General features: G+C 33.7%; 1 protein-coding gene across 13 annotated transcripts in view; it reads left to right on the top strand.

The window, feature by feature from the left end:
- GPHN (gephyrin) overlaps nucleotides 1–20,539 on the top strand; it is a 762,070-nt gene that overhangs the window by 381,093 nt on the left and 360,438 nt on the right. For all 13 annotated transcript variants that reach the window (XM_074290409.1, XM_074290412.1, XM_074290421.1 and 10 more), the window contains one exon: nucleotides 13,832–13,926. In XM_074290409.1, coding sequence (XP_074146510.1) covers nucleotides 13,832–13,926 — 95 coding nt within the window. The remainder of the gene's footprint in view (nucleotides 1–13,831; nucleotides 13,927–20,539) is intronic.

A 20,539-nucleotide genomic window follows, 5' to 3' on the forward strand; every position in this document is an offset into this window, starting at 1 on the left:
TTCCCAACTTCCCTACTATTTTTGAGGTCACCACCCTCCTCTTAATCATCTTTCTACATCATCCTTGATTACTGACTCTCATCAACACCACATATTCAGTGTGTATTCCTCTTTTTTTTTTTTTTTCATTTTTGTTTCCACAGTATTTCTCATGTGCCCATTTCTCTGCACACAACCATATGCCACTCTTATTCAGGCCCTCATGATCTCTCACCTAGCTTTGTACAATAGCCTTCTAATTTTTCTCCCTAAAATCTTGAGATTTTCCCACTTCACTCTATCCTCCAGTGTTGCCATAATACTTTTCCTAAACTGTAATTCTAATCATGTTACACACACACATTTAATAATGACTTCCATATTAACCTTCATAATCAAATATAAAATGTTTCCAGTCTTCTAGTACTTTCTTCCCTTCCACACAATCTATATTAACCTACTTGCTCTTCCTTACATGTATACCTTAATAACCTAATTCCATTTGTCTTAGAGGCTCCCATACTTGGAATACTCTCTTCTTTACTTTCAAGTTTTGACTCTCCTTCAAGACACTCAGCTCAAATCTGCACATACAGAAGCTACACTATATTTATATAGGTTGCTTTTTCCAATTTCCCAGGCTTCCAGTCCCTTCCTTTAGAGATTACCTTCCATTTATGTTGCCTGTATCCAATATTTATTTATTTAGTTACATGTTGTCTCATCCATTAGAATATAAGGACCTTGAGAAAAACTATGACTTACCTTTATTTCTGTGCCTAATTCTTAGTACAGAGTCCAACAAAACTGACACACATTATATGTGTAAAAATAAGACTTGAATTCAGGGCATCTGAGATCAACTCTCTATCCTCTGTAAACATTGTCTTTCATAAATTAATATTAAGATTAATGAAACTCCATTATGTGAGTTTTGAGGATAGTCTTTTTAAATTTGCTTATTGTATTACCTTAGGTATACTCAATAACCGTAAGTAAAAATTTGGCTTACCCAAGAGGACAAATCATTGGAGTAGAGTCAAGATAACCAAGAAATCCACTGGTTAAATGTTCTGACTACCCAAGAGCCTTTCAGTATTGTCTTAAATGAGATCATCTTTCAACTTCATTGTTTCTCAAATCTCAGAAAATAAAATTTTCTTATAGTTTTCTATTAACTATATATTAAATTTCAAGAGGTAGAATAAAATGGCATTTTAAGTAGTTGAAGATAGCAATAAAAAAGTAGTTTTAATAAATATTTATATCTTTCCATGAAGTATGAAAAATGAAGATAAATAATCCATGCATTAAAAATTGGTGAAAAGCATGTGTTAGGAAGGTGAGAATACAGCTTGTGAAATATTGTATTTCCTGGAATCAATGAACAAATTCTTATTAAGCTCCTTTATTGCTTATACTGAGTTGGATACTAAGACTACAAAGATACAAATAAGACTTTCCATGCCCTTTACAAACTGAAAGTGGAAAGTCAAGAAAGAAGAGGGTGTGAAATATTCACATATAAATACATTCAGGATATGTTCAGGAGAACCAGGAAGATGTTCTTGAAGGAGATTACATTAGATGTGAGGCTAAAGGAAGTAAGGATTTCCAAGAGGCCAAGAAGGAGTACATTCCAAGCATAAGAGCAGGTACATGGAATATATAGGAAACAGCAAGTAAGCTGAAACACAGAATAAGAGGAAGATGGTGGGAAAAATAATTTATAATTAGCCTGGAAAGTTAGGCTGGATCCAGATTGTGAAATGTTTTAAATGCCAAACAGAGCAGAGATTTATATTTTATTATAGTAATCATTAGGAAACCATTACAGCTTCTTGAGCAGGAGGAAAGTGGCATGATTAGAACTATACTTTAGGAATATCAATGTATCTGTTGTATGGAAGATAGATTAGAGAGGTAGATAGATTAAATTCAGAAGGCATTACAATAGTCTGAAAGGTGGCTTTGATATAAAATAGAGGAATGTAGCTTTAAGAGAGGTAAAGGAGGTAAGATTATTGATAAAGCAACTGATTGCATAATAGAGGAGAGGTAAGATTTATTCAGAGTTTACAAATGTGAATAATTGGAAGAATGAATATGTTTTCTAAAAACTGAGGAATTATAAAGAGGGGCAAGTTTAGGGGGATAATATTTTTAGATTTGACAATTATCTAGTATATCTGGTAGGCAGGTCTTGATGCAGGAGAGGGGAAAGATGAGTGCTGAATTTAGGGATTTAGTAGTTGATAATTGAATCCATAGAAACTTATAAAAATCACTGAAAAAATAAAATAGAAGATGGACTGAAATAGAGTCCTGAAATATATTTACTCTTCAAGGATGACCAGGGATAATGATCTTGCAAAAGATCTTGCAGTCAGACTGAGGGGAAGAATTTTATGACAAAGCAGTGTCATGAAGACTGAAGGAAGAAAAGAGTCATCCAGAAGTAGGCAAAAAAACTTTTAGTCAGTATGACAAAAAGTATTAAATTCTGAAGAGAATTAATAACAAATGATAACTTTAAAAAGTTCATTTGATTTAGCAAGAGAGTATTTAAATCAGTTGTAAAAAGTATTAATAATATAAATAGAAATAAATATAAAAATAAGCATTCCTACTAAGAATGGAGGAAAAATAATCTTAGTTGTCTTTATAAATTCTTAGGGTTTCAATTGCCTCCAGATTGATACAATAATAAGGGTAACACTTAGAGAGAAAAAATAAAATGTCATGATGGTATACAGTTTAATTATGGAAATATCCTTAGTGCTAAGCTCACATATACATTTTTAAACATCACATTATCAAAACAAATTATTTTAGTTACAAAATAAGATCAAAACCTCTGAGTTAATACTCAGAGAAAGGATATACGTTATCAGTAAGATCATATATTCTCGTAGAAGAAAAAATTGGTTTTGATAATTCAAATGAATTTTTTTCTGATTTTTCCATAATACTAGGTTTTATCCAGTTTTTTTAAAATACTAGTTATATTAATTTTTTTAAAAAATCTTGTGCAAAGTAAGTTAGGCTAATCCATCTCTTTTTGGTTGGCAAAGGTCAAAAGAATTTAAATAGTTACTATTAAGGCATCATGTTATAGTGGATAAAAAGCTAGTCTCAGAACCTAGGAAATCCTGAGTTCAAGGTCCCTCTCTGACACATATTGGATATACAATTCTAGGCAAGTCACTTACCCTCTCAATGCTCTATGCAAATCTCCAAGACTATGGAAGTTCCAGAATAGTTATGTGTAATGTTTTCTAGTTTGGTTATCTTGGTTTCTCTGGGAGTAGCCTTTATTTCAGTTCACTAATCACCACAAGAACAGCCAGGTGTTAAAGTCCAAATCCTTTATTGTCTCTTTCAAAGTCCTATCTTCACTTGGGGCTCCGCTATTTTTTGGAGGCCTTCCAGAGTCTTGGTTTCAGTAGAGAAGCAAAGGAGGAGAGCTTGCCACCAAGGTGGTGTGAGATGAAGTGAATGAATCTCTTTGAGTCTGAAGATTTGTGCTTCAGCCTCCAGCCACCACAAAGGTAGATGATGGAATGATCTGTCTCAGCCTTGGCTGGCTGTTATATATACTCCATTATCATAGGTGTGAATCTTGTGGAACTATATTAAGTACTAAGTACATGAACTGAACTAGAGAACTATTAAGTCAATTCCACTGACTTAACACCTTATAAGAATCCTGGTTTCATAGTTCTGGCCCATAACAGTTATGGAGCAGCATTGATAGAGAATTTCATCACTAGGAAATTACCTAAATCAATAAGATGTTTCATTTCCTATTTCCCCCCAATTCATCCCTTTTTTCTTTATTCGGAGAAAGATCAAGAAGAATGAAAAAGAGACTCTGGAAAAATATATTCCCCCTCCTAGAATAGATGCTGGAGGTGTTACAGAATATAGGTTATCACTTATCTCTCCTATTATGTGCATTTCTCTAATTAGTTAACAGTCACAGACATTGCATTCTAAAGCCCTATTGTTTCTAGTTTCATATTCTTTCATATATGATCCCTTCTCTCCTCTGACATGGCCATCACCTGATTTCAGGTGCTTATCACTTCATACCTGGACTACTTGGATAACTTCCTGGTTGGTCTCATCTTACTGAGTTAAAATTTGGTCTCAGGTATTTATTAGGTGACCCTGGACAAGTCACTTAACCCTGCTTCCCTCTGTATTTTCATCTGTAAATGAACTGGAGAAAGAAATGGCAAACCATTCCAGTTTCTTTGCCAAGAAAATCCCAGATAGAGTCATGAAGAGTTTCCCTGTCTGAGTCTCTTCTTTCCAATCAATCCTCTATTCAAAGTGCCTAAGTGAATATGCAGCTCTAATCATATCACCACTTCCCCATTCCATAACAGGAGCTACTATTTGTGTAACACTACAATTTACAAAGCATTTTAAAATATTATTTTATACTCTGAAAAAACCTGAGAGAGGAGATACTCTTACTATCCTCATTTTATATTTAAGAAAAGTTAAATGACTTAGATTTAAAGACAAGTTTTCCTGACTCCAGGCCAGGAAGTGTTCCACTATGTTACCAGTAATTCCTTATAAACTTCATGATCAAATATAAAATCCTCTGTTTGGCTTTTAAAGCCCTTTATAACTTGACCTTTCCAGTTTTCTTATAACTTACACCACTTAACATACTCTGTGATCCAGTAACACTGACCTCCATTCCTTACTTTCCCTTACACATGATGTTCCATCTTCCCATTCCTAGTATTTTCTGAAAGGTTCTTCTCATCTCTGCCTCCTTTTTTTAAATGTTCTAAAATCCTGCCTTCTGCAAGAAGCCATTCTCAGTTTTCCTTAATCATAATGTTTTGCCCCACAGACTATGTTCAGTGTATCCTGTATGCATTTTGTTTGTGCATTCTTGTTTTCATATTATCTCCCCATTTAGATTCTGAGTTCCCTTGAGAGCAGGAACTTTTGCTATTCTCTCAGCTGTTACAGTTGTTGAGTTTGTTTTTACCATTCTTAACACAGTGCCTGGCATATAACACAGTAGCTACTTAATAAATTCTAGTTGACTGACTACTATTCTGAAAATATGGAATCAGTAGTTGTCAATCAATTTGTTTGGTCAACCTTTCTATCTTATTTAAGGCTACCTCTAAAATATAGTCTCTGGTGATTAATGTAAATGTCAGATGGCAGTGGGAGAAATGTTAGTTAGTAGGGAGGAGCTTTTTAGATTAAATCTCCCCAGACAGAAATAAGTGTGGAACAGACAAATTTCCACATTACTGTAAACAGAAATATGTCTAGAGTAATAAATAACACCACTCCCCCCTCCCACTATATTTAGTGACATACAAAGAGATTCATAGAATTAATCAAGATTTGAAACCTTTTGGGATTTTATTGTTGCATGTTCTTCATATATTTAAAAATCCCAGTGATTTTTCAAGGTCAGTCTTTCTGTAAAAAGTGGACTTGAATTTCATTGACAGCTTTCATACACTATAGAATCATTGTTTATGGTATTCTTTTACAACTTCATCTGTCTTTAAAGCCTCTTTAGAACTTTAATGATGTCTTCAAAATATTACTGCTGAAGGACAGAGAAAAAGGGATCATGACGCATAACATTTTCCTTCTGTTAGAGGTGATTCATAGCTACTTAAGCACTTAGAGGTAGAAAGAAAAGAAACATTTTTAAAGAGAATATATAAACACCATGTAACCTTATCACCTTGGACCCCATTAATTTGAAGTAAGGGATAATTTGAGCAAGAATTGGGAAAGTTTGACTTTTCATTATCTATGAAAGTTAGAATGATGGAATATTGAATTTTGAAGGACCTTAAAGATCATCTAGTACATATCTCTCATTTTAAAAATGAAGAAATTGATGTCCACCAGAGTGACTCAGTGTCACCCTAAATGAATTTTTTTTGTCATATGATACTGACTTCATTTAGGTCATTTCCCATCACTATTTCTCTGCCACCAGCCACCTCCCTTCTCTTCCTCATTTTAGGTTTTATTTTTCTTACCCTCTCTACCTTAATGTATCTACCTTATTATTTCCTCATCTTCTTTCTCTTTTTAGGCTTATTTCTGGGTTTCTTTATTGTATTGTCAGAGTTTAAAATAGGGTTTAGAAGGGGTGGCAAGGAAGAGGTTGCAAAGAAAAAGATGTTGCATTACTTCATATATTCACATTAGATAAATTACTGCCACCTTCAGTGTCAAGATAGTGTAGTGATTAAAGAGCCCTCTGAAGCCCTCCCAAATTCCCCTCCAAATAAGTAGAAAACTGCCTCAGAGTTGATCTAAAAACAGGGAAGCTCTTTCCAGAAAAAATTTGTCTCACTGGAGTGGGAAGGGAATAAAGTCCCAGAGCAACAGCTAGCCTCACAGCAAGGGGCCTGAAAAAAAAGGATCCATATCTGGGGCAATCAACCAATGTAGCCCCATCCTCCTGCAAGCCAGCAATCCCTTATGCAAGTGAGCAAGTGTAGCACAGCAAGGTTCCACCCCAGCAACCCTATCTCTAGCTCGAGCCCCCAGCCATGCCTTGACCCTATTGCTTTACCAGTAAGGAAGTGCCAACCAGGGACTGGCCAATATGGAAAACGCACTCCTGTGGCCTACCAGCAGAGACTCTGTTTCCATAACAACCAAGCAGCAGGATCTCATCCCTCAAAACAAATCAGCAAAAAGATCCCTTCTCCAGAAAAGTTGTTACCATAACAACCCACTATTGAAGCCCCATACTTGGAGCAGACTGAACAGCTAAAACCTACATTCAGATCAGACCAACAGGGAAACCCCACATTCCAGTACAAGCTAGAAGAGAAGGTTACCCTCCAGAGAAGGTAAGCTTCTAATTCTAGAAGCCCAATGAAAACCAGCAGTAATCCCAAAATCCCAGAACAAAAAGCTTGAAATATTGCAAGACTAAAACCCAACATATATAAAAACACCAAGTCACCAAAAAAGACAGAAAAATGAGTTTAAAAAAAAAAAAAGAGAGCTTGAATCTAGAAAGTTACTATGGAGATAGGGAGAATCAAGACATAAACCTAGAAGAAGACAATAAATCCAAATGGCTTGATCTGAAGCCCAAAAAGAATTCCTGGAAAAAGCTTATAAAGATTTTTGGAAAGCAAATTAGAAAAATAGAAAAAAAATTGTTGGGAAACAAAATAATGTAAAAAAATTATGAAAGAGAGTCATTAGTATGGGAAAAGATATTTAAAAATTTACTGAGAAAAATAACTTTTAAAAAATAGAACTGGACAAATGGAAAAGGAAACTCACTGAAGAAAATTTCTTAAAAATTTGAATTGAACAAGTGGAAACCAATGACTAGTAAGACATCAAGATATCAGAAAATCAGAAAAGTAAAAAAAGAAAGAAGAAAATGTGAAATTTCTCGTTGAAAAAACAACTGAAAATGCATCCAGGAGAGATAGTATAAGAATTATTGGGCCACCTGAAAGCCATGATAATTAAAACAAACAACTTAAACAATATCTTTCTTGAAAATATCCAAGAAAATTGCCTGATATATTAAAATCAGAAACAGAAATTGAAAGAATCCACCAATCATCACCTGAAAGAGATCACAAAATGAAAACTTCCACAAACATAATAGCCAAATTCCAGATCCCATAGATCAAAGAGAAAGTATTACAAGCAGCCAAAAAGAAACAATTTAGATATCATGGAGCTGTAGTCAGGATTACATAGGATTTGACAGTTACCACATTTTAGAACCAGAAGGCTTGGCATATGGCATACTGGACAGCGAAAGATTTAGGATTATAATCAAGAATCAAATATACCACAAAATTGAAAATAATCTTTTAGGCAGAAAAAAAAATGGACATTTAAATGAAATAGAGAACTTTTAATATTTTTTAAATAAAAAATAAAAACAATTAAAAATTTCTAAAAAAAAAAAAAATCAAAAAAATAAAATTCCAAATACAAAACTCACAGGAAACATTTCAAAAGACAAGAAATAGAAAATATATATGGCAAGATTATACCTATAACTCTTAAAAACTTTATTATGAAAGCAATTCCTACGCAGCAGTTTCTAGATTAGTGGAATTTTGCAACTACATTTGTCATTCTATCCCCACCCCCTGGGGTGCTAGAACACCTCCTGCTTGGAAAACAGGTTATTTTTAAGAAAATGATGGGGGAAGCGGAATGATACCTAAAAAAAAAAAAACAAAATAAAGTGGTAAGAAAGAAAATTTCACTGGAAGAAGAATGGGGGAGATTGAATGGGGTAAATTATCCCACATAAAAGAAGAAAGAAGTACCACTATGCAGTAGTATACTTAGTCAATCTGAGATTGGCTGAGGTGACAGAAATTGATAATGATAAATGTTGGAGAGGATGTGGGGAAACTGGGACACTAATACATTGTGTGGAGTCGTGAACTGCTCTAACCATTCTGGAGAACAATTTGGAACTGTGCCCAAAGGGCTATCAAAGTGTGCATACCCTTTGACCCAGCAATGTTTCTACTGGGCTTATATCCCAGAGAGATCTTAAAGGAGGGAAAAACATGTGCAAAAATGTTTGTGGCAGCCCTTTGTGTAGTTTCAAGGAACTGAAAATTGAATGGATGCCTATCAGTCGGAGAGTGGCTGAATAAATTATGGCATACAAATGTTATAGAACATTATTGTTCTGTAAGAAACGATCAACAGAATGATTTCAGAGAGGCTTGGAGAGATTTACATGAACTGATGCCAAGTGAGTAGAACCAAAAGAACATTGTACCCAGTGGCAACAAGATTTTTGTCTGTAAAGAATTTAGCTTTTTTCAACAATGAGGTGATTCAGGGCAATTCCAATAGACTTGTGATGAACAGATTCAACTGCTTCCAGAAAGAGGACTATGAGGACTGAATGTGGATCTCAACATGATATTTTTACCTTTTAGAGAGTTGGTTGATGGGGGTGAGAGAGAAGCTGAGAGTTTAAATGATTTGCTCCCTTAACATGATATCAGTTTTCCCATTCAAATATTTTTGTGTAAGAAATAAATCTAGTATATGTCAAAGGGAGGATTTATCCTAAGACTCCCAGCTAAATACATTACTTATTAAGTCCAGATAGATTTATTTATTTACTCATTATAACTTTTCTCCCTTTTGATAGGCCTAAATTCTTTAAGGCTAGAGTAGTCATGCTTCTTTGCTATTGCAGTGTAATCATAAAATCAATTCAAGGTTTGTCTCAATAATAATATACATAAATGGAGAGAGCCATCTGCATCCAAAAAAAAAAAGGATTGTGAAAACTAAATGTGGATCACGCCATAGTATTTTCATTTTTTTTTTTGTTGTTGTTCCTTGCTTGCTTTTTTTTTTCCTCATTTTTTTTCCTTTTTAATCTGGTTTTTCTTGATAATGTGGAAATATGTATAGAAGAATTGCACATGTTTAACATATATTGGATTGCTTGCAGTCTAAGGGAGGAGTGGGGGGCAAGAGACGGAAAAGATTTGGAACACAAGTTTTTACAACAATAAATATTGAAAACTATCTTTTTATATATTTTGAAAATAAGAAATGATTAAAAAAGAAAAAATAATAATAATATACATAAGCTTACATACTCTTTACATAGTCACTTTTTCTATTATTTATTTAAAAGATCCAAAATTCATCCTAATTCTTCTTCCTTTCCTTCCCTAAGTCTCCTTACCTTCTCTCAAATTTTCATTTATCTTCCTAAAATTTCATATTAGATCTGTTTCTATTATCTGACCGATTACATTCCTTAAGAAGCTTGGTTTAATTATATTCTCTTACCTGAAGTTCTCTGGTCAGTTTATTTAATTTTATCATAAGCCATACTATGTTCAATTCAGTAAACATTTATAAAACATCTACTATATGTCAGGTACTGTACTAATAACTGGGGATATAAAAAGAGACAAAAATTAGTCTCCATTCTCAGGGACCTTTCAATCTAATGAGAGAGATAGCATGCAAATATATACAAAGCAAGCCTTTTACAGGATAAATAGAATATGAGTAACAAAAGAAAGGTATTGGCTTTAAGAAGGTTTGGGAGGCTTACAGGAGGAGATGAAATTTTTAAGTGATTTATAAGAAGCCAGAGGTCATTAGGCAGAGTAGGGGAGGAAGAACATGTTATATACCACATTTGGGGATTTATCAAAGTAGTATATAATGAAACTTTTAATTCTCCTTTCTATCTTCACTGTTGTCAAAGTCTTCTAACTTCCCAGGTGTGTGTTGTTGTCTTTTGTTTTTTTGTTTTGTTTTGTTTTGTTTTACTTTTTATTAAAAGAAAACTATCCCCTTGATTCCAAAATACAACTAAGAGTAGTCTGAGAGATGTTGTTCTTTAAGGGGAAAAAAAAATTAGGAACTAGGAGTTCCAAGTGCTATCCTGACTGCCACTGACTATCCTGACTGTGGCCCTGGAAAAAATCATTTTAATTATGTATGTCTTTCAGTAGGTTTATCTTGAAAATCTTAATACTGCCTTCATGGCTTCTATAATCTCAGATATAACTCATTTTCACCATTTTGCCTCCTCAATTAACATCATACAAACTAGAGATTGTATCAAATCTAGATTTCTTTGAAGAATTTAATATAGTTCAATTAAGTAGATAAAACAAGGAATCACTTTGTGATGTTTCATTAGAACCATACCAGATTGGTTAGATTTGTGAAATGAGGGAGGATGGGTTAGGTAATAAATTAACATCAGCAACTTTATTTGTACATTGAAATAAAAGTAATTTATTCCTACAATTAAAGATACCACCTATCTTCTGTAAAAAATCAAAAAGAATTTAGGAATTCCCTTGATTCCTATACCTTTCTACATATAACCTCTTTTTAAAATATCCTCTTTCCCTAAAGATGTTACATTCTGGGGCTGAGTTAGTTTTTATTCTCATATATTTTATTTTGAAACTTTTGATTTTGCTTAGTATTACATTAGCCTATATTATATTAGAGTTTGAAAAGTTAAATAATAATGATTCTTAATTTAATTAACAGTAATCTACTGCTTTCATTATACCAATAAAGGTATAAAGTAGTATAGGTTTTATTATTCCTCCTCCTAGAGAATAAAACTGAGGTTCATAGTGGTGTGTGAATTGCCCATGACAGTAGAAAATGTCAGAATTGATGCATAAACTCAAGTCATATTTTCATAGTATTGGTAGGAGATAGAAAGGTATACTAGAGAAGAGCTAGATTTGGAGTCCAAGGACCTGACTTTAAATCCTTGCTGTTATCTTTATTATTGTGTTTATTAATTTTGGCAAATCACTGAACCTCTTGTGCCCTCAGTCATAATGCAAGGAGTTGGACTGAATGGACCTGAGATCTTTTTCAACTATCCATCCTGATTCCAGTATTCTTCCACATATGATAAGAAAATCTTATGAATTAATGGACCAGCAATCATAATTCATAGATCATATATTTTTAGTTTTAGAATTATAAAGAACATTGCTATTCCTGTCTCATTTTATTGCCTATTAAGTTGTAAATTAACTTCAGTTTCCGTTTTATATAAAACAAGTGATATATTTCAATTGTTTTGCCAGAGAACTTAACCTGAATCTAAGGGTGTTATTTGGGACCAGATTTGGGACCAATCTCTCCATCCCCATCACAGAAATATCACACTCTTTTTTTACTTCTACCATGATTTATCCAGTTCCTTTCCTTTCCTTTCCTTTCTTTTCCCCATTTTTTTGCACTCCTTGCAAAAAGAAATTGTTTCATTTATTGTATTTATGTGCCCACTGCCTTGCATATAGTAGGCACTTAATAAATGCTTGTTAATTGATTATCTAGTGAAATTCTCTATTTTGTAGCTTTGTTTTCTATATTTTTTCCTTCTCATTTCTAGCAGGACTAGGAGATCAGACTAAATCATGTCTAAATCATCCTAAACTTACCAAATTTGTCATTTCTACCTCTATCACATTTCACTTTAATTTAGGTGTCCACTCTCACCAACACATTTCCTGTGGCCTTCTATTTGGTCACCCTGCTTCAAGTCTCTCTTCTCTGCAATCTGTCCTCCACACAACAGAATAGTTTTCCTAAAGTTTTCTCTTTGTTAATTAATGTCTCCTCACATTCTGACTTCTTTCTACATTTCTAGCATTCTCACGCTTAACTTTGCTACATGCACTCTGCATTCCAGTTCCTCACACACAAATTCTCATCTCTTATTTTCATTTTCCTTTGCATTGATTGTGTCCCATGTCTGGAATGTACTAGCTCCTCATTTCCACTCTTGACATCCCTAACTTCTTTCAAGACTCCTTAGATGTGGCCTCCTATAGGTCTTCCTGATTCCTTCTAGCTGAGACTTCTTCTCTATACTTGATTTATATTGTATGTGTACTTTTTTTATTTACATATTGTCTCCCCCATTTAATCTCATTGAAGGCAGGGAATTTTGAGTTTTTGCCTTTCTTTGTATCCTCACCATTTAGCACAGTATCTGGTACATGGTAAGCATTTAATAAATCTTTTCTATTGATTGATTATGATTCTTTTAAAAGAAACTTCTGCCATCTCCCTTAGTAATCCATTCTATTGTTTAACTGCTCTCTGTGAGATAGTCTTGTCTTATTCTTCACATTTGTAACAGTTTCAGCAAGTTATCTCTTCCATTCTCTGTAGACATGAAGATCATTTCTTCATTATTATTTCTAAAAACAACTCAATAATCTATATTGTAAATCACTCAGTCAACCAGTAAGCATTTATTCAACACCTAATATGCATCAGATACCATGTTGAAGAATATGGAGAAAGGTAAATTTTAGAATTTTTCTTGTCCTATAACAAAGGAAATGGTCTAGATCAGTGGTATGAAGTTAAAAATGTATTCCTACAGACTGCACATTGACTTGGACAATGGACATTGACATTATCGATATTTTATTCTATTTTTATTTATTTTGTTAACATTTCTGTTGCATTTTAATATGATCCAAGTTGTACTGGGCAGTTATGGGCCCCAGAATGACACTCACTCTAGATTATTTATTCATATCTTTTTGAGCCCAATCAATAAATATTCAAAGGACCTCAAAAAACTCCTGAGTTGATTCTATGATTACTTTTTAAATGATTTTACACATGATAAGCTGCCATCATATAAAGGATAAAGAGCCAAGAAGACCTGAATTCATGTTCCATCTCTTAATGTGTACACTTATTGTATGACACTATTCCAAGCAAGTGCTGTAAGTCAACTTTTTAAGATTATAAGTTGAAGAAAAAGGACTAATTAACATTGGTAAAGGGAGTTTCGTTATCTGAGATTTCTCCATATCATTTGAAATCAGATGTAAGCCTTATCCCTTTAGGAAAGCAACCTAAGAATCCCAGATTTCTGGCCTTCTGAAAATCTGAATATGTTTGATGCTGGTCTTTAAATTAATTTAAATTAAATTAATTTTTTAGAAAGCTTTTGATTTGCTCAGATTGATTACATTATTTTGAGTTATTCATTGGAATTTTTAGGTTATTTTTTAAAAATTAGATTTAGAGAAGGTAATTTTTTTACGATTGAGAAAATGCCTGACAGGGAAGTAGTCTCTATGCTAGTAATCTTGCTCATTGTATTTTTCATATCCCTGCCATAGACAATTAGACACTGATGAACAAATGATGCTTTTTTCAAAAAATACAAATGTTTTGGGAAGGAGAGTTAGATTTTAATTTTCAAATGAGTTTCATTCCCCCCTCTCTGACCTCTATTCCCCCAGTTTAGTTAATCTCACTCAGTGTGCTGTTTAATCTTTAATTACAGGCTACAAAAGAAGTAATAGAACGGGAAGCTCCAGGGATGGCCCTTGCAATGCTGATGGGATCACTTAATGTTACACCTCTGGGCATGCTATCTAGGTAAGAAAGTAACTAATATGTTGCAAAGATTACTATTTCCATCTATTATTGGGTGGCAAAAGATTAGTTCATAGAACTTAGGCAACAAGCAAGCACTATACCCAGATCTGTCCAAGTGAGTAAGATGATTTGTCCCTCTTCAGATCTGCTCTATAGCCAAACACTGATCATCTTGGCACAAATATAATGCTAGACATATGCCCTTGGTTCTGTTTGTTTTTATTGTGATAGCCACAATTGCACATCTAGTCAAGGCCAGTGGAAATGAAAAGACTGCTTGTTGCCTCTGAGGTGGTTACAGTTAGTTCTCCTCTTCACAGATTTTTCAGACCTGAGTCACTGATACTCCAGATATGGACGAAATCAAGACCTAATTGGCTACCGCTATATATTTTTTTAAATACAGATAAGGGGAGGGTAAGGATTGGGACTTACTCAGAAGTTATATTGAAGCCTTATTATATTTGATCATAGGAATGGGGATGGATATGAACTAATCTGAATTGGTTTTTGTAGCACAGTAGAGGGGGAATTCTGAGTTCAACAAGGGATTGCTGATATGTTCAGTTTAAGGAATGCTTAGTTTGTTTCTTGCTTATCTGATTCTGATTCCCAGCAGTGTATCCTCTTCTGGACTGTATAATAGAGGAGTGTGATCAGATCAAGGTGGTTAGTGAAGTCATTAACCAATTAATTTTCACAATGGCAATAGGATTTCACTTTTCTTGGGTTTCAGATTATTAAGGATATTTTAAAACCCTTTGATTGCAAAAGTCATTCTAGATAGAGAAAAAAAAAAACTAAGTTATATTTGAGTAGTTCTCTCCATTATGACATTTAAAAATATTCAAGAGACATAGTTTCTGGGTAACTTAATCATTTTATTAATTAGGCCAGCATGTTTTTAACAAAAGGATAGTCCTTTGTCTTTCAAACCAATGACCATCTTGGCAGCAGAGCTCACAGTATATATACCCTTGGAAATAGTAGGTGATTAATGAGGCTTATTATTTCTATTTAGACTATCCTCAGCTATCTCCAGATCATCCCCAGCTTTGGTCTATCTAGACTAAATATTCTGTCCCCACCCCAGCTGGCGTAGAACACAGTGAGTTCTCCTAACCTAGATTAAATTCCTTGAAAGTTTGGGTGGGGTCTGACCAAATTTTTAAAAATTAATGCAATTTCCTTATTGTAATGTCCTACAATAAAACTGAACTTAAAGTCAGGACTTTGGAAGCAGAACTTGGAACTCTGAATCTCTTTAAGATATTGGTTATTAATAATCATTTCTCCATCATCTGTTATCATTGCTCTCTGTTTCTGATGGGCCTATTCCTTCTCTGATCTTCCTTTTAATTCCAATATAGCTTTTTTTTTTAATTCCTTTTTGATATCCTTAACATTTGTTTCCAGGAAAACTTTAACATTCATAACACTATGGCAGGACACTGCCTAAGTTTTTATATTTATTATTTGTTACTTAATCTTCACTTCATCTTCTGCTACTTGTCTTCTTTTTTTTTTTAATTTATTATTCTGAACTTAACAAATACAAATGAGCATTTCTGTATTTAAAAAAAGAACAAAAAGGAGGATGTCACATCAAACTGAATTATAAGTCTTTTAAAACTTAATTTGTTTAAATAGTTCCATATATTCATATTAATCTCTTTAGTGCAAGACTGACAGGTAGTGTGGAAAAGTGAATAGTTTGCTGTATTTGGAGTCAAGGAATGAGTTTTCATTCTTCCTCATATACTTAACTTTTAAATGAGCAAATCATTTATCTTCTTTGATTCTTAAGTTTGCAGATATATATTTTATTTAACTAAGTTTGCAGATAATAATACTTGGAAATACTTCACAACGTTATTGTAAAATGAAGCACGTTATAAAACTAAAAACTCCATAGAAATGAAAATTGACATTTAGAAAGCTCTTTTTTTCCCCAATGGAATTGTTTGCTTTTCTCATCAGAATTTTATTCTTGAGAGAACTTCCTCTATAGTTTTAAGTTTTCAGGCTACCCATCTTCTCTTAAAACTCTGAAATTTTTATTCCTGAAAATTCTGGGTGAATGTCAAACTGCACTACGTTTTTCTTTTCTATATCTATACTTACATATCGGGGCAGTTCATTGCAAAACTTCCACAGTTTTCAGGTTGTTATTTAGGTACAATTCCACATTAGCAGTTCATTAGTCACATTGCCCACCTTTGTAAATTAATAATTTATCAACTTCTCTGTCTTATCATTTCTATATCACACCTCTGTCTATGATCTATTTCTCAAACTCATCATCCATTTTCATTATAAAGAATAATAATATCTCTTCATACCCCTTAAGAAGTTTATAATCTAAGTGCTGAGATAAGACATTCAAAAAGAACTTGGCTGATCACCTTATCGGTACAGTTTCTGGCACTAGTGAGATATTGGATAAGAAGAGCATTAAAGGGCTATCAAAGTCTAAAATTATTCTATATGCACATATGTAGATTTCCATATATATGTAAATACAAACATGCATGTATGTGTGAAAGAAAATTCCTCATTAGTAACTCACTAAAACAATGAAATCACAAGTCTGTTTACAGACAAGAATATATATCTGACTTTCTCTGGCAGTGCAGATGAGCTGGGTATTATCTTAGTGAATTGCTTGAGTCACCAGAGGGTTACATGATTTGCCCAGAATGGTAACTAATGTCAAAGGGAGGCCTTGAATCCAGATCTTCCTAACTCTGAGTCAAGCTCTGTTTCTTTTCTCTCTCTCTTATTGTTATTGTTTTTCAGTCATTTTCAGTCATTATTAACTCTTCATGACTCCATTTGGGGTTTTTTTGGCAGAAATACTGGAGCCATTTCCTCTTCCATCTTATCTTACTGATGAAGAAACTGAAGTAAACATAGTTAAGTAACTTGCCCAAAATCATACAACTAGTAAGCATCTGAGGCAAGATTTGAAATCCATATGTGAAATTCTATCCACTTCACCACCTAACCACTGTATATATAGATATGGATATATAAACATATATGTATACAAATACATTATAAATATATGTATTTAGCAGAGTATATGGATAGAGAACTGACCTTTGGGTCAGAAATACTTAAGTTCAAGTTCTAACTCTACCACATAATATTTATATGACTGGATAATAGAGACCAGCTTGACACCAGTCTCCTATTCAGGTTCAGTGTTGGGATAAAATGAGGCTCTCAGAGTCATTAAACAGTTAACAAAAGGAGCGTCATCTTGCCCTGATACATCAAGGATATGCAATAAGAATACAGTAGCACTGAAGTCTTCTGAATGTACCTTTCCATTCTTCTCCATATGAAAATACAAGTGGTCATCAGAGCAGGATATGGTGAAGAATGTGATGACTTTTGTGGTTTTTAGAAATCCATCTGGAGGCTGACTTCTTGTAGATGAGATTTTTGTGTGCTCTTAGGGTTAGGATTAGGAAGGGAGTATCAAGGGAGGCAGAATCCATTCAAGTCTCAGGGACTTTGTTGCCTTTTAAGAAAACTAACAATCCCTGTAAAAGGGAACAGAGGACCCTCTATCTTTAAATGTTATCTGGGACTTTACTGGACAATCTTGCTAGAATAGGGAGGAGAATAAAAAACACTTCCCTAAGAGTCACCAAAAAAGAAATGGAAAGAGGAAAAAACACGGAGGAAGACCAAAAAACTCCAAATCCTAAGTCTCAGATCTTAATGGTCTAGTCCATAGATTAGATGAAGTATAGGATTCTTTTTTTTTTTTTTTTTTTTTTTTTTTTTTTTTTTTTTTTTTTGGTACATATAGGTCCTTTTTATTTTTTTTTTAATTTTATTTTTTTTATTCATTTTTCCAAATTATCCCCTCCCTCCCTCCACTCCCTCCCCCGATGGCAGGTAATCCCATACATTTTACATGTATTACAATATAACCTAGATACAATATATGTGTGTAAATACCATTTTCTTGTTGCACATTAATTATTAGCTTCCGAAGGTATAAGTAACCTGGGTAGATAGACAGTAGTGCTAACAATTTACATTCGCTTCCCAGTGTTCCTTCTCTGGGTATAGTTATTTCTGTCCATCATTGATCAACTGGAAGTGAGTTGGATCTTCTTTATGTTGAAAATTTCCACTTCCATCAGAATACATCTTCATACAGTATTGTTGTTGAAGTGTATAGTGATCTTCTGGTTCTGCTCATCTCACTCAGCAACAGTTGATTTAAGTCTCTCCAGGCCTCTCTGTATTCCTCCTGCTGGTCATTTCTTACAGAGCAATAATATTCTATAACCTTCATATACCACAATTTACCCAACCATTCTCCAATTGATGGACATCCATTCAACTTCTAGTTTCTAGCTACAACAAAAAGAGCTGCCACAAACATTTTGGCACATACAGGTCCCTTTCCACTCTTTAGTATTTCTTTGGGATATAATCCCAATAACAGCAATGCTGGGTCAAAGGGTATGCACAGTTTGACAACTTTTTGGGCATAGTTCCAAATTGCTCTCCAGAATGGCTGGATTCTTTCACAACTCCACCAACAATGTATCAGTGTCCCAGTTTTCCCACATCCCCTCCAACATTCATCATTATTTATTCCTGTCATTTTAGCCAATCTGACAGGTGTGTAGTGGTCTCTCAGAGTTGTCTTAATTTGCATTTCTCTGATCAGTAGTGATTTGGAACACTCTTTCATATGAGTGGAAATAGTTTCAATTTCATCATCTGAGAATTGTCTGTTCATATCCCTTGACCATTTATCAATTGGAGAATGGTTTGGTTTCCTATAAATCAGGGTCAGTTCTCTATATATTTTGGAAATGAGACCTTTGTCAGAACCTTTCCTTTTAAAAATATTTTCCCAATTTGTTACTTCCCTTCTAATCTTGTTTGCATTAGTATTGTTTGTACAGAAACTTTTTAGTTTGATGTAATCAAAATCTTCTATTTTGTGATCAATAATGATCTGTAATTCTCCTCTGGTCATAAATTCTTTCCTCCTCCACAGGTCTGAGAGGTAGATTATTCTCTGTTCCTCTAATCTATTTATGATCTCATTCTTTATGCCTAAATCATGGACCCATTTTGATCTTATCTTGGTATATGGTGTTAAGTGTGGATCCATATCTAATTTCTGCCATACTAATTTCCAGTTTTCCCAACAGTTTCTTCCGAATAATGAATTTTTATCCCTAATGTTAGTATCTTTGGGTTTGTCAAAGACTAGATTGCTATAGATGTACCCTTTTTTGTCCTTTGTATCTAATCTGTTCCACTGATCTACCATTCTATTTCTTAGCCAGTACCAAATGGTTTTGGTGACTGCTGCTATATAATATAGCTTTAGATCAGGTACACTTAGACCACCTTCCTCTGACTTTTTTTTCATTAGTTCCCTTGCAATTTATTCTTCCATATGAATTTTGTTGTTATTTTTTCTAGGTCATTAAAATAGTTTCTTGGGAGTCTGATTGGTATAGCACTAAATAAATAGATTAGTTTGGGGAGTATTGTCATCTTTATTATATTTGCTCGGCCTATCCAAGAGCACTGAATGTCTTTCCAATTATTTAAATCTGACTTTATTTTTGTGGCAAGTGTTATGTGATTTTTCTCATATAATTCCTGACTATTCTTTGGTAGATGGATTCCCAAATACTTTATACTCTCAACATTTGTTTGGAATGGAATTTCTCTTTGTATCTCTTGCTGTTGCATTTTGTTGGTGATATATAAGAATGCTGAGGATATATGTGGATTTATTTTGTATCCTGCCACTTTGCTAAAATTCTGAATTATTTCTAATAGCTTTTTAGCAGAGTCTTTGGGGTTCTCTAAGTATACCATCATGTCATCTGCAAAGAGTGATAGTTTGATTTCCTCATTTCCTACTCTAATTCCTTGAATCTCTTTCTCTGCTCTTATTGCCGAGGCTAGCGTTTCTAGTACTATATTGAATAGTAATGGTGATAGTGGGCAACCTTGTTTCACTCCTGATCTTACTGGGAAAGGTTGCAGTTTATTTCTATTGCATATTATGCTTACTGACGGTCTTAAATATATGCTCCTGATTATTCTAAGGAATAATCCATTTATTCCTATACTCTCAAGAGTTTTTAGTAGGAATGGATGTTGGATTTTGTCAAATGCTTTTTCTGCATCTATTGAGATGATCATATGGTTTTTATTAATTTGATTATTAATATGGTCAATTATACTAATAGTTTTCCTAATATTAAACCAGCCCTGCATTCCTGGTATGAATCCTACCTGATCATAGTGTATTATCCTGGGGATGATTTTCTGAAGTCTTTTTGCTAATATCTTATTTAAGATTTTAGCATCAATATTCATTAAGGAAATTGGTCTATAATTTTCTTTCTCAGTTTTCAATCTACCTGGTTTAAGTATCAGTACCATGTCTGTGTCATAAAAGGAGTTTGGTAGGACTCTTTCATTCCCTATTTTTTCAAATAGTTTATATAGCATTGGGGCTAATTGTTCTTTAAATGTTTGGTAGAATTCACATGTAAATCCATCTGGTCCTGGGGATTTTTTCCTGGGGAGTTGATTAATAGCTTGTTCT

Source organism: Sminthopsis crassicaudata, chromosome 2 (assembly GCF_048593235.1).
Source record: "Sminthopsis crassicaudata isolate SCR6 chromosome 2, ASM4859323v1, whole genome shotgun sequence".
Classification (NCBI taxonomy): domain Eukaryota; kingdom Metazoa; phylum Chordata; class Mammalia; order Dasyuromorphia; family Dasyuridae; genus Sminthopsis; species Sminthopsis crassicaudata.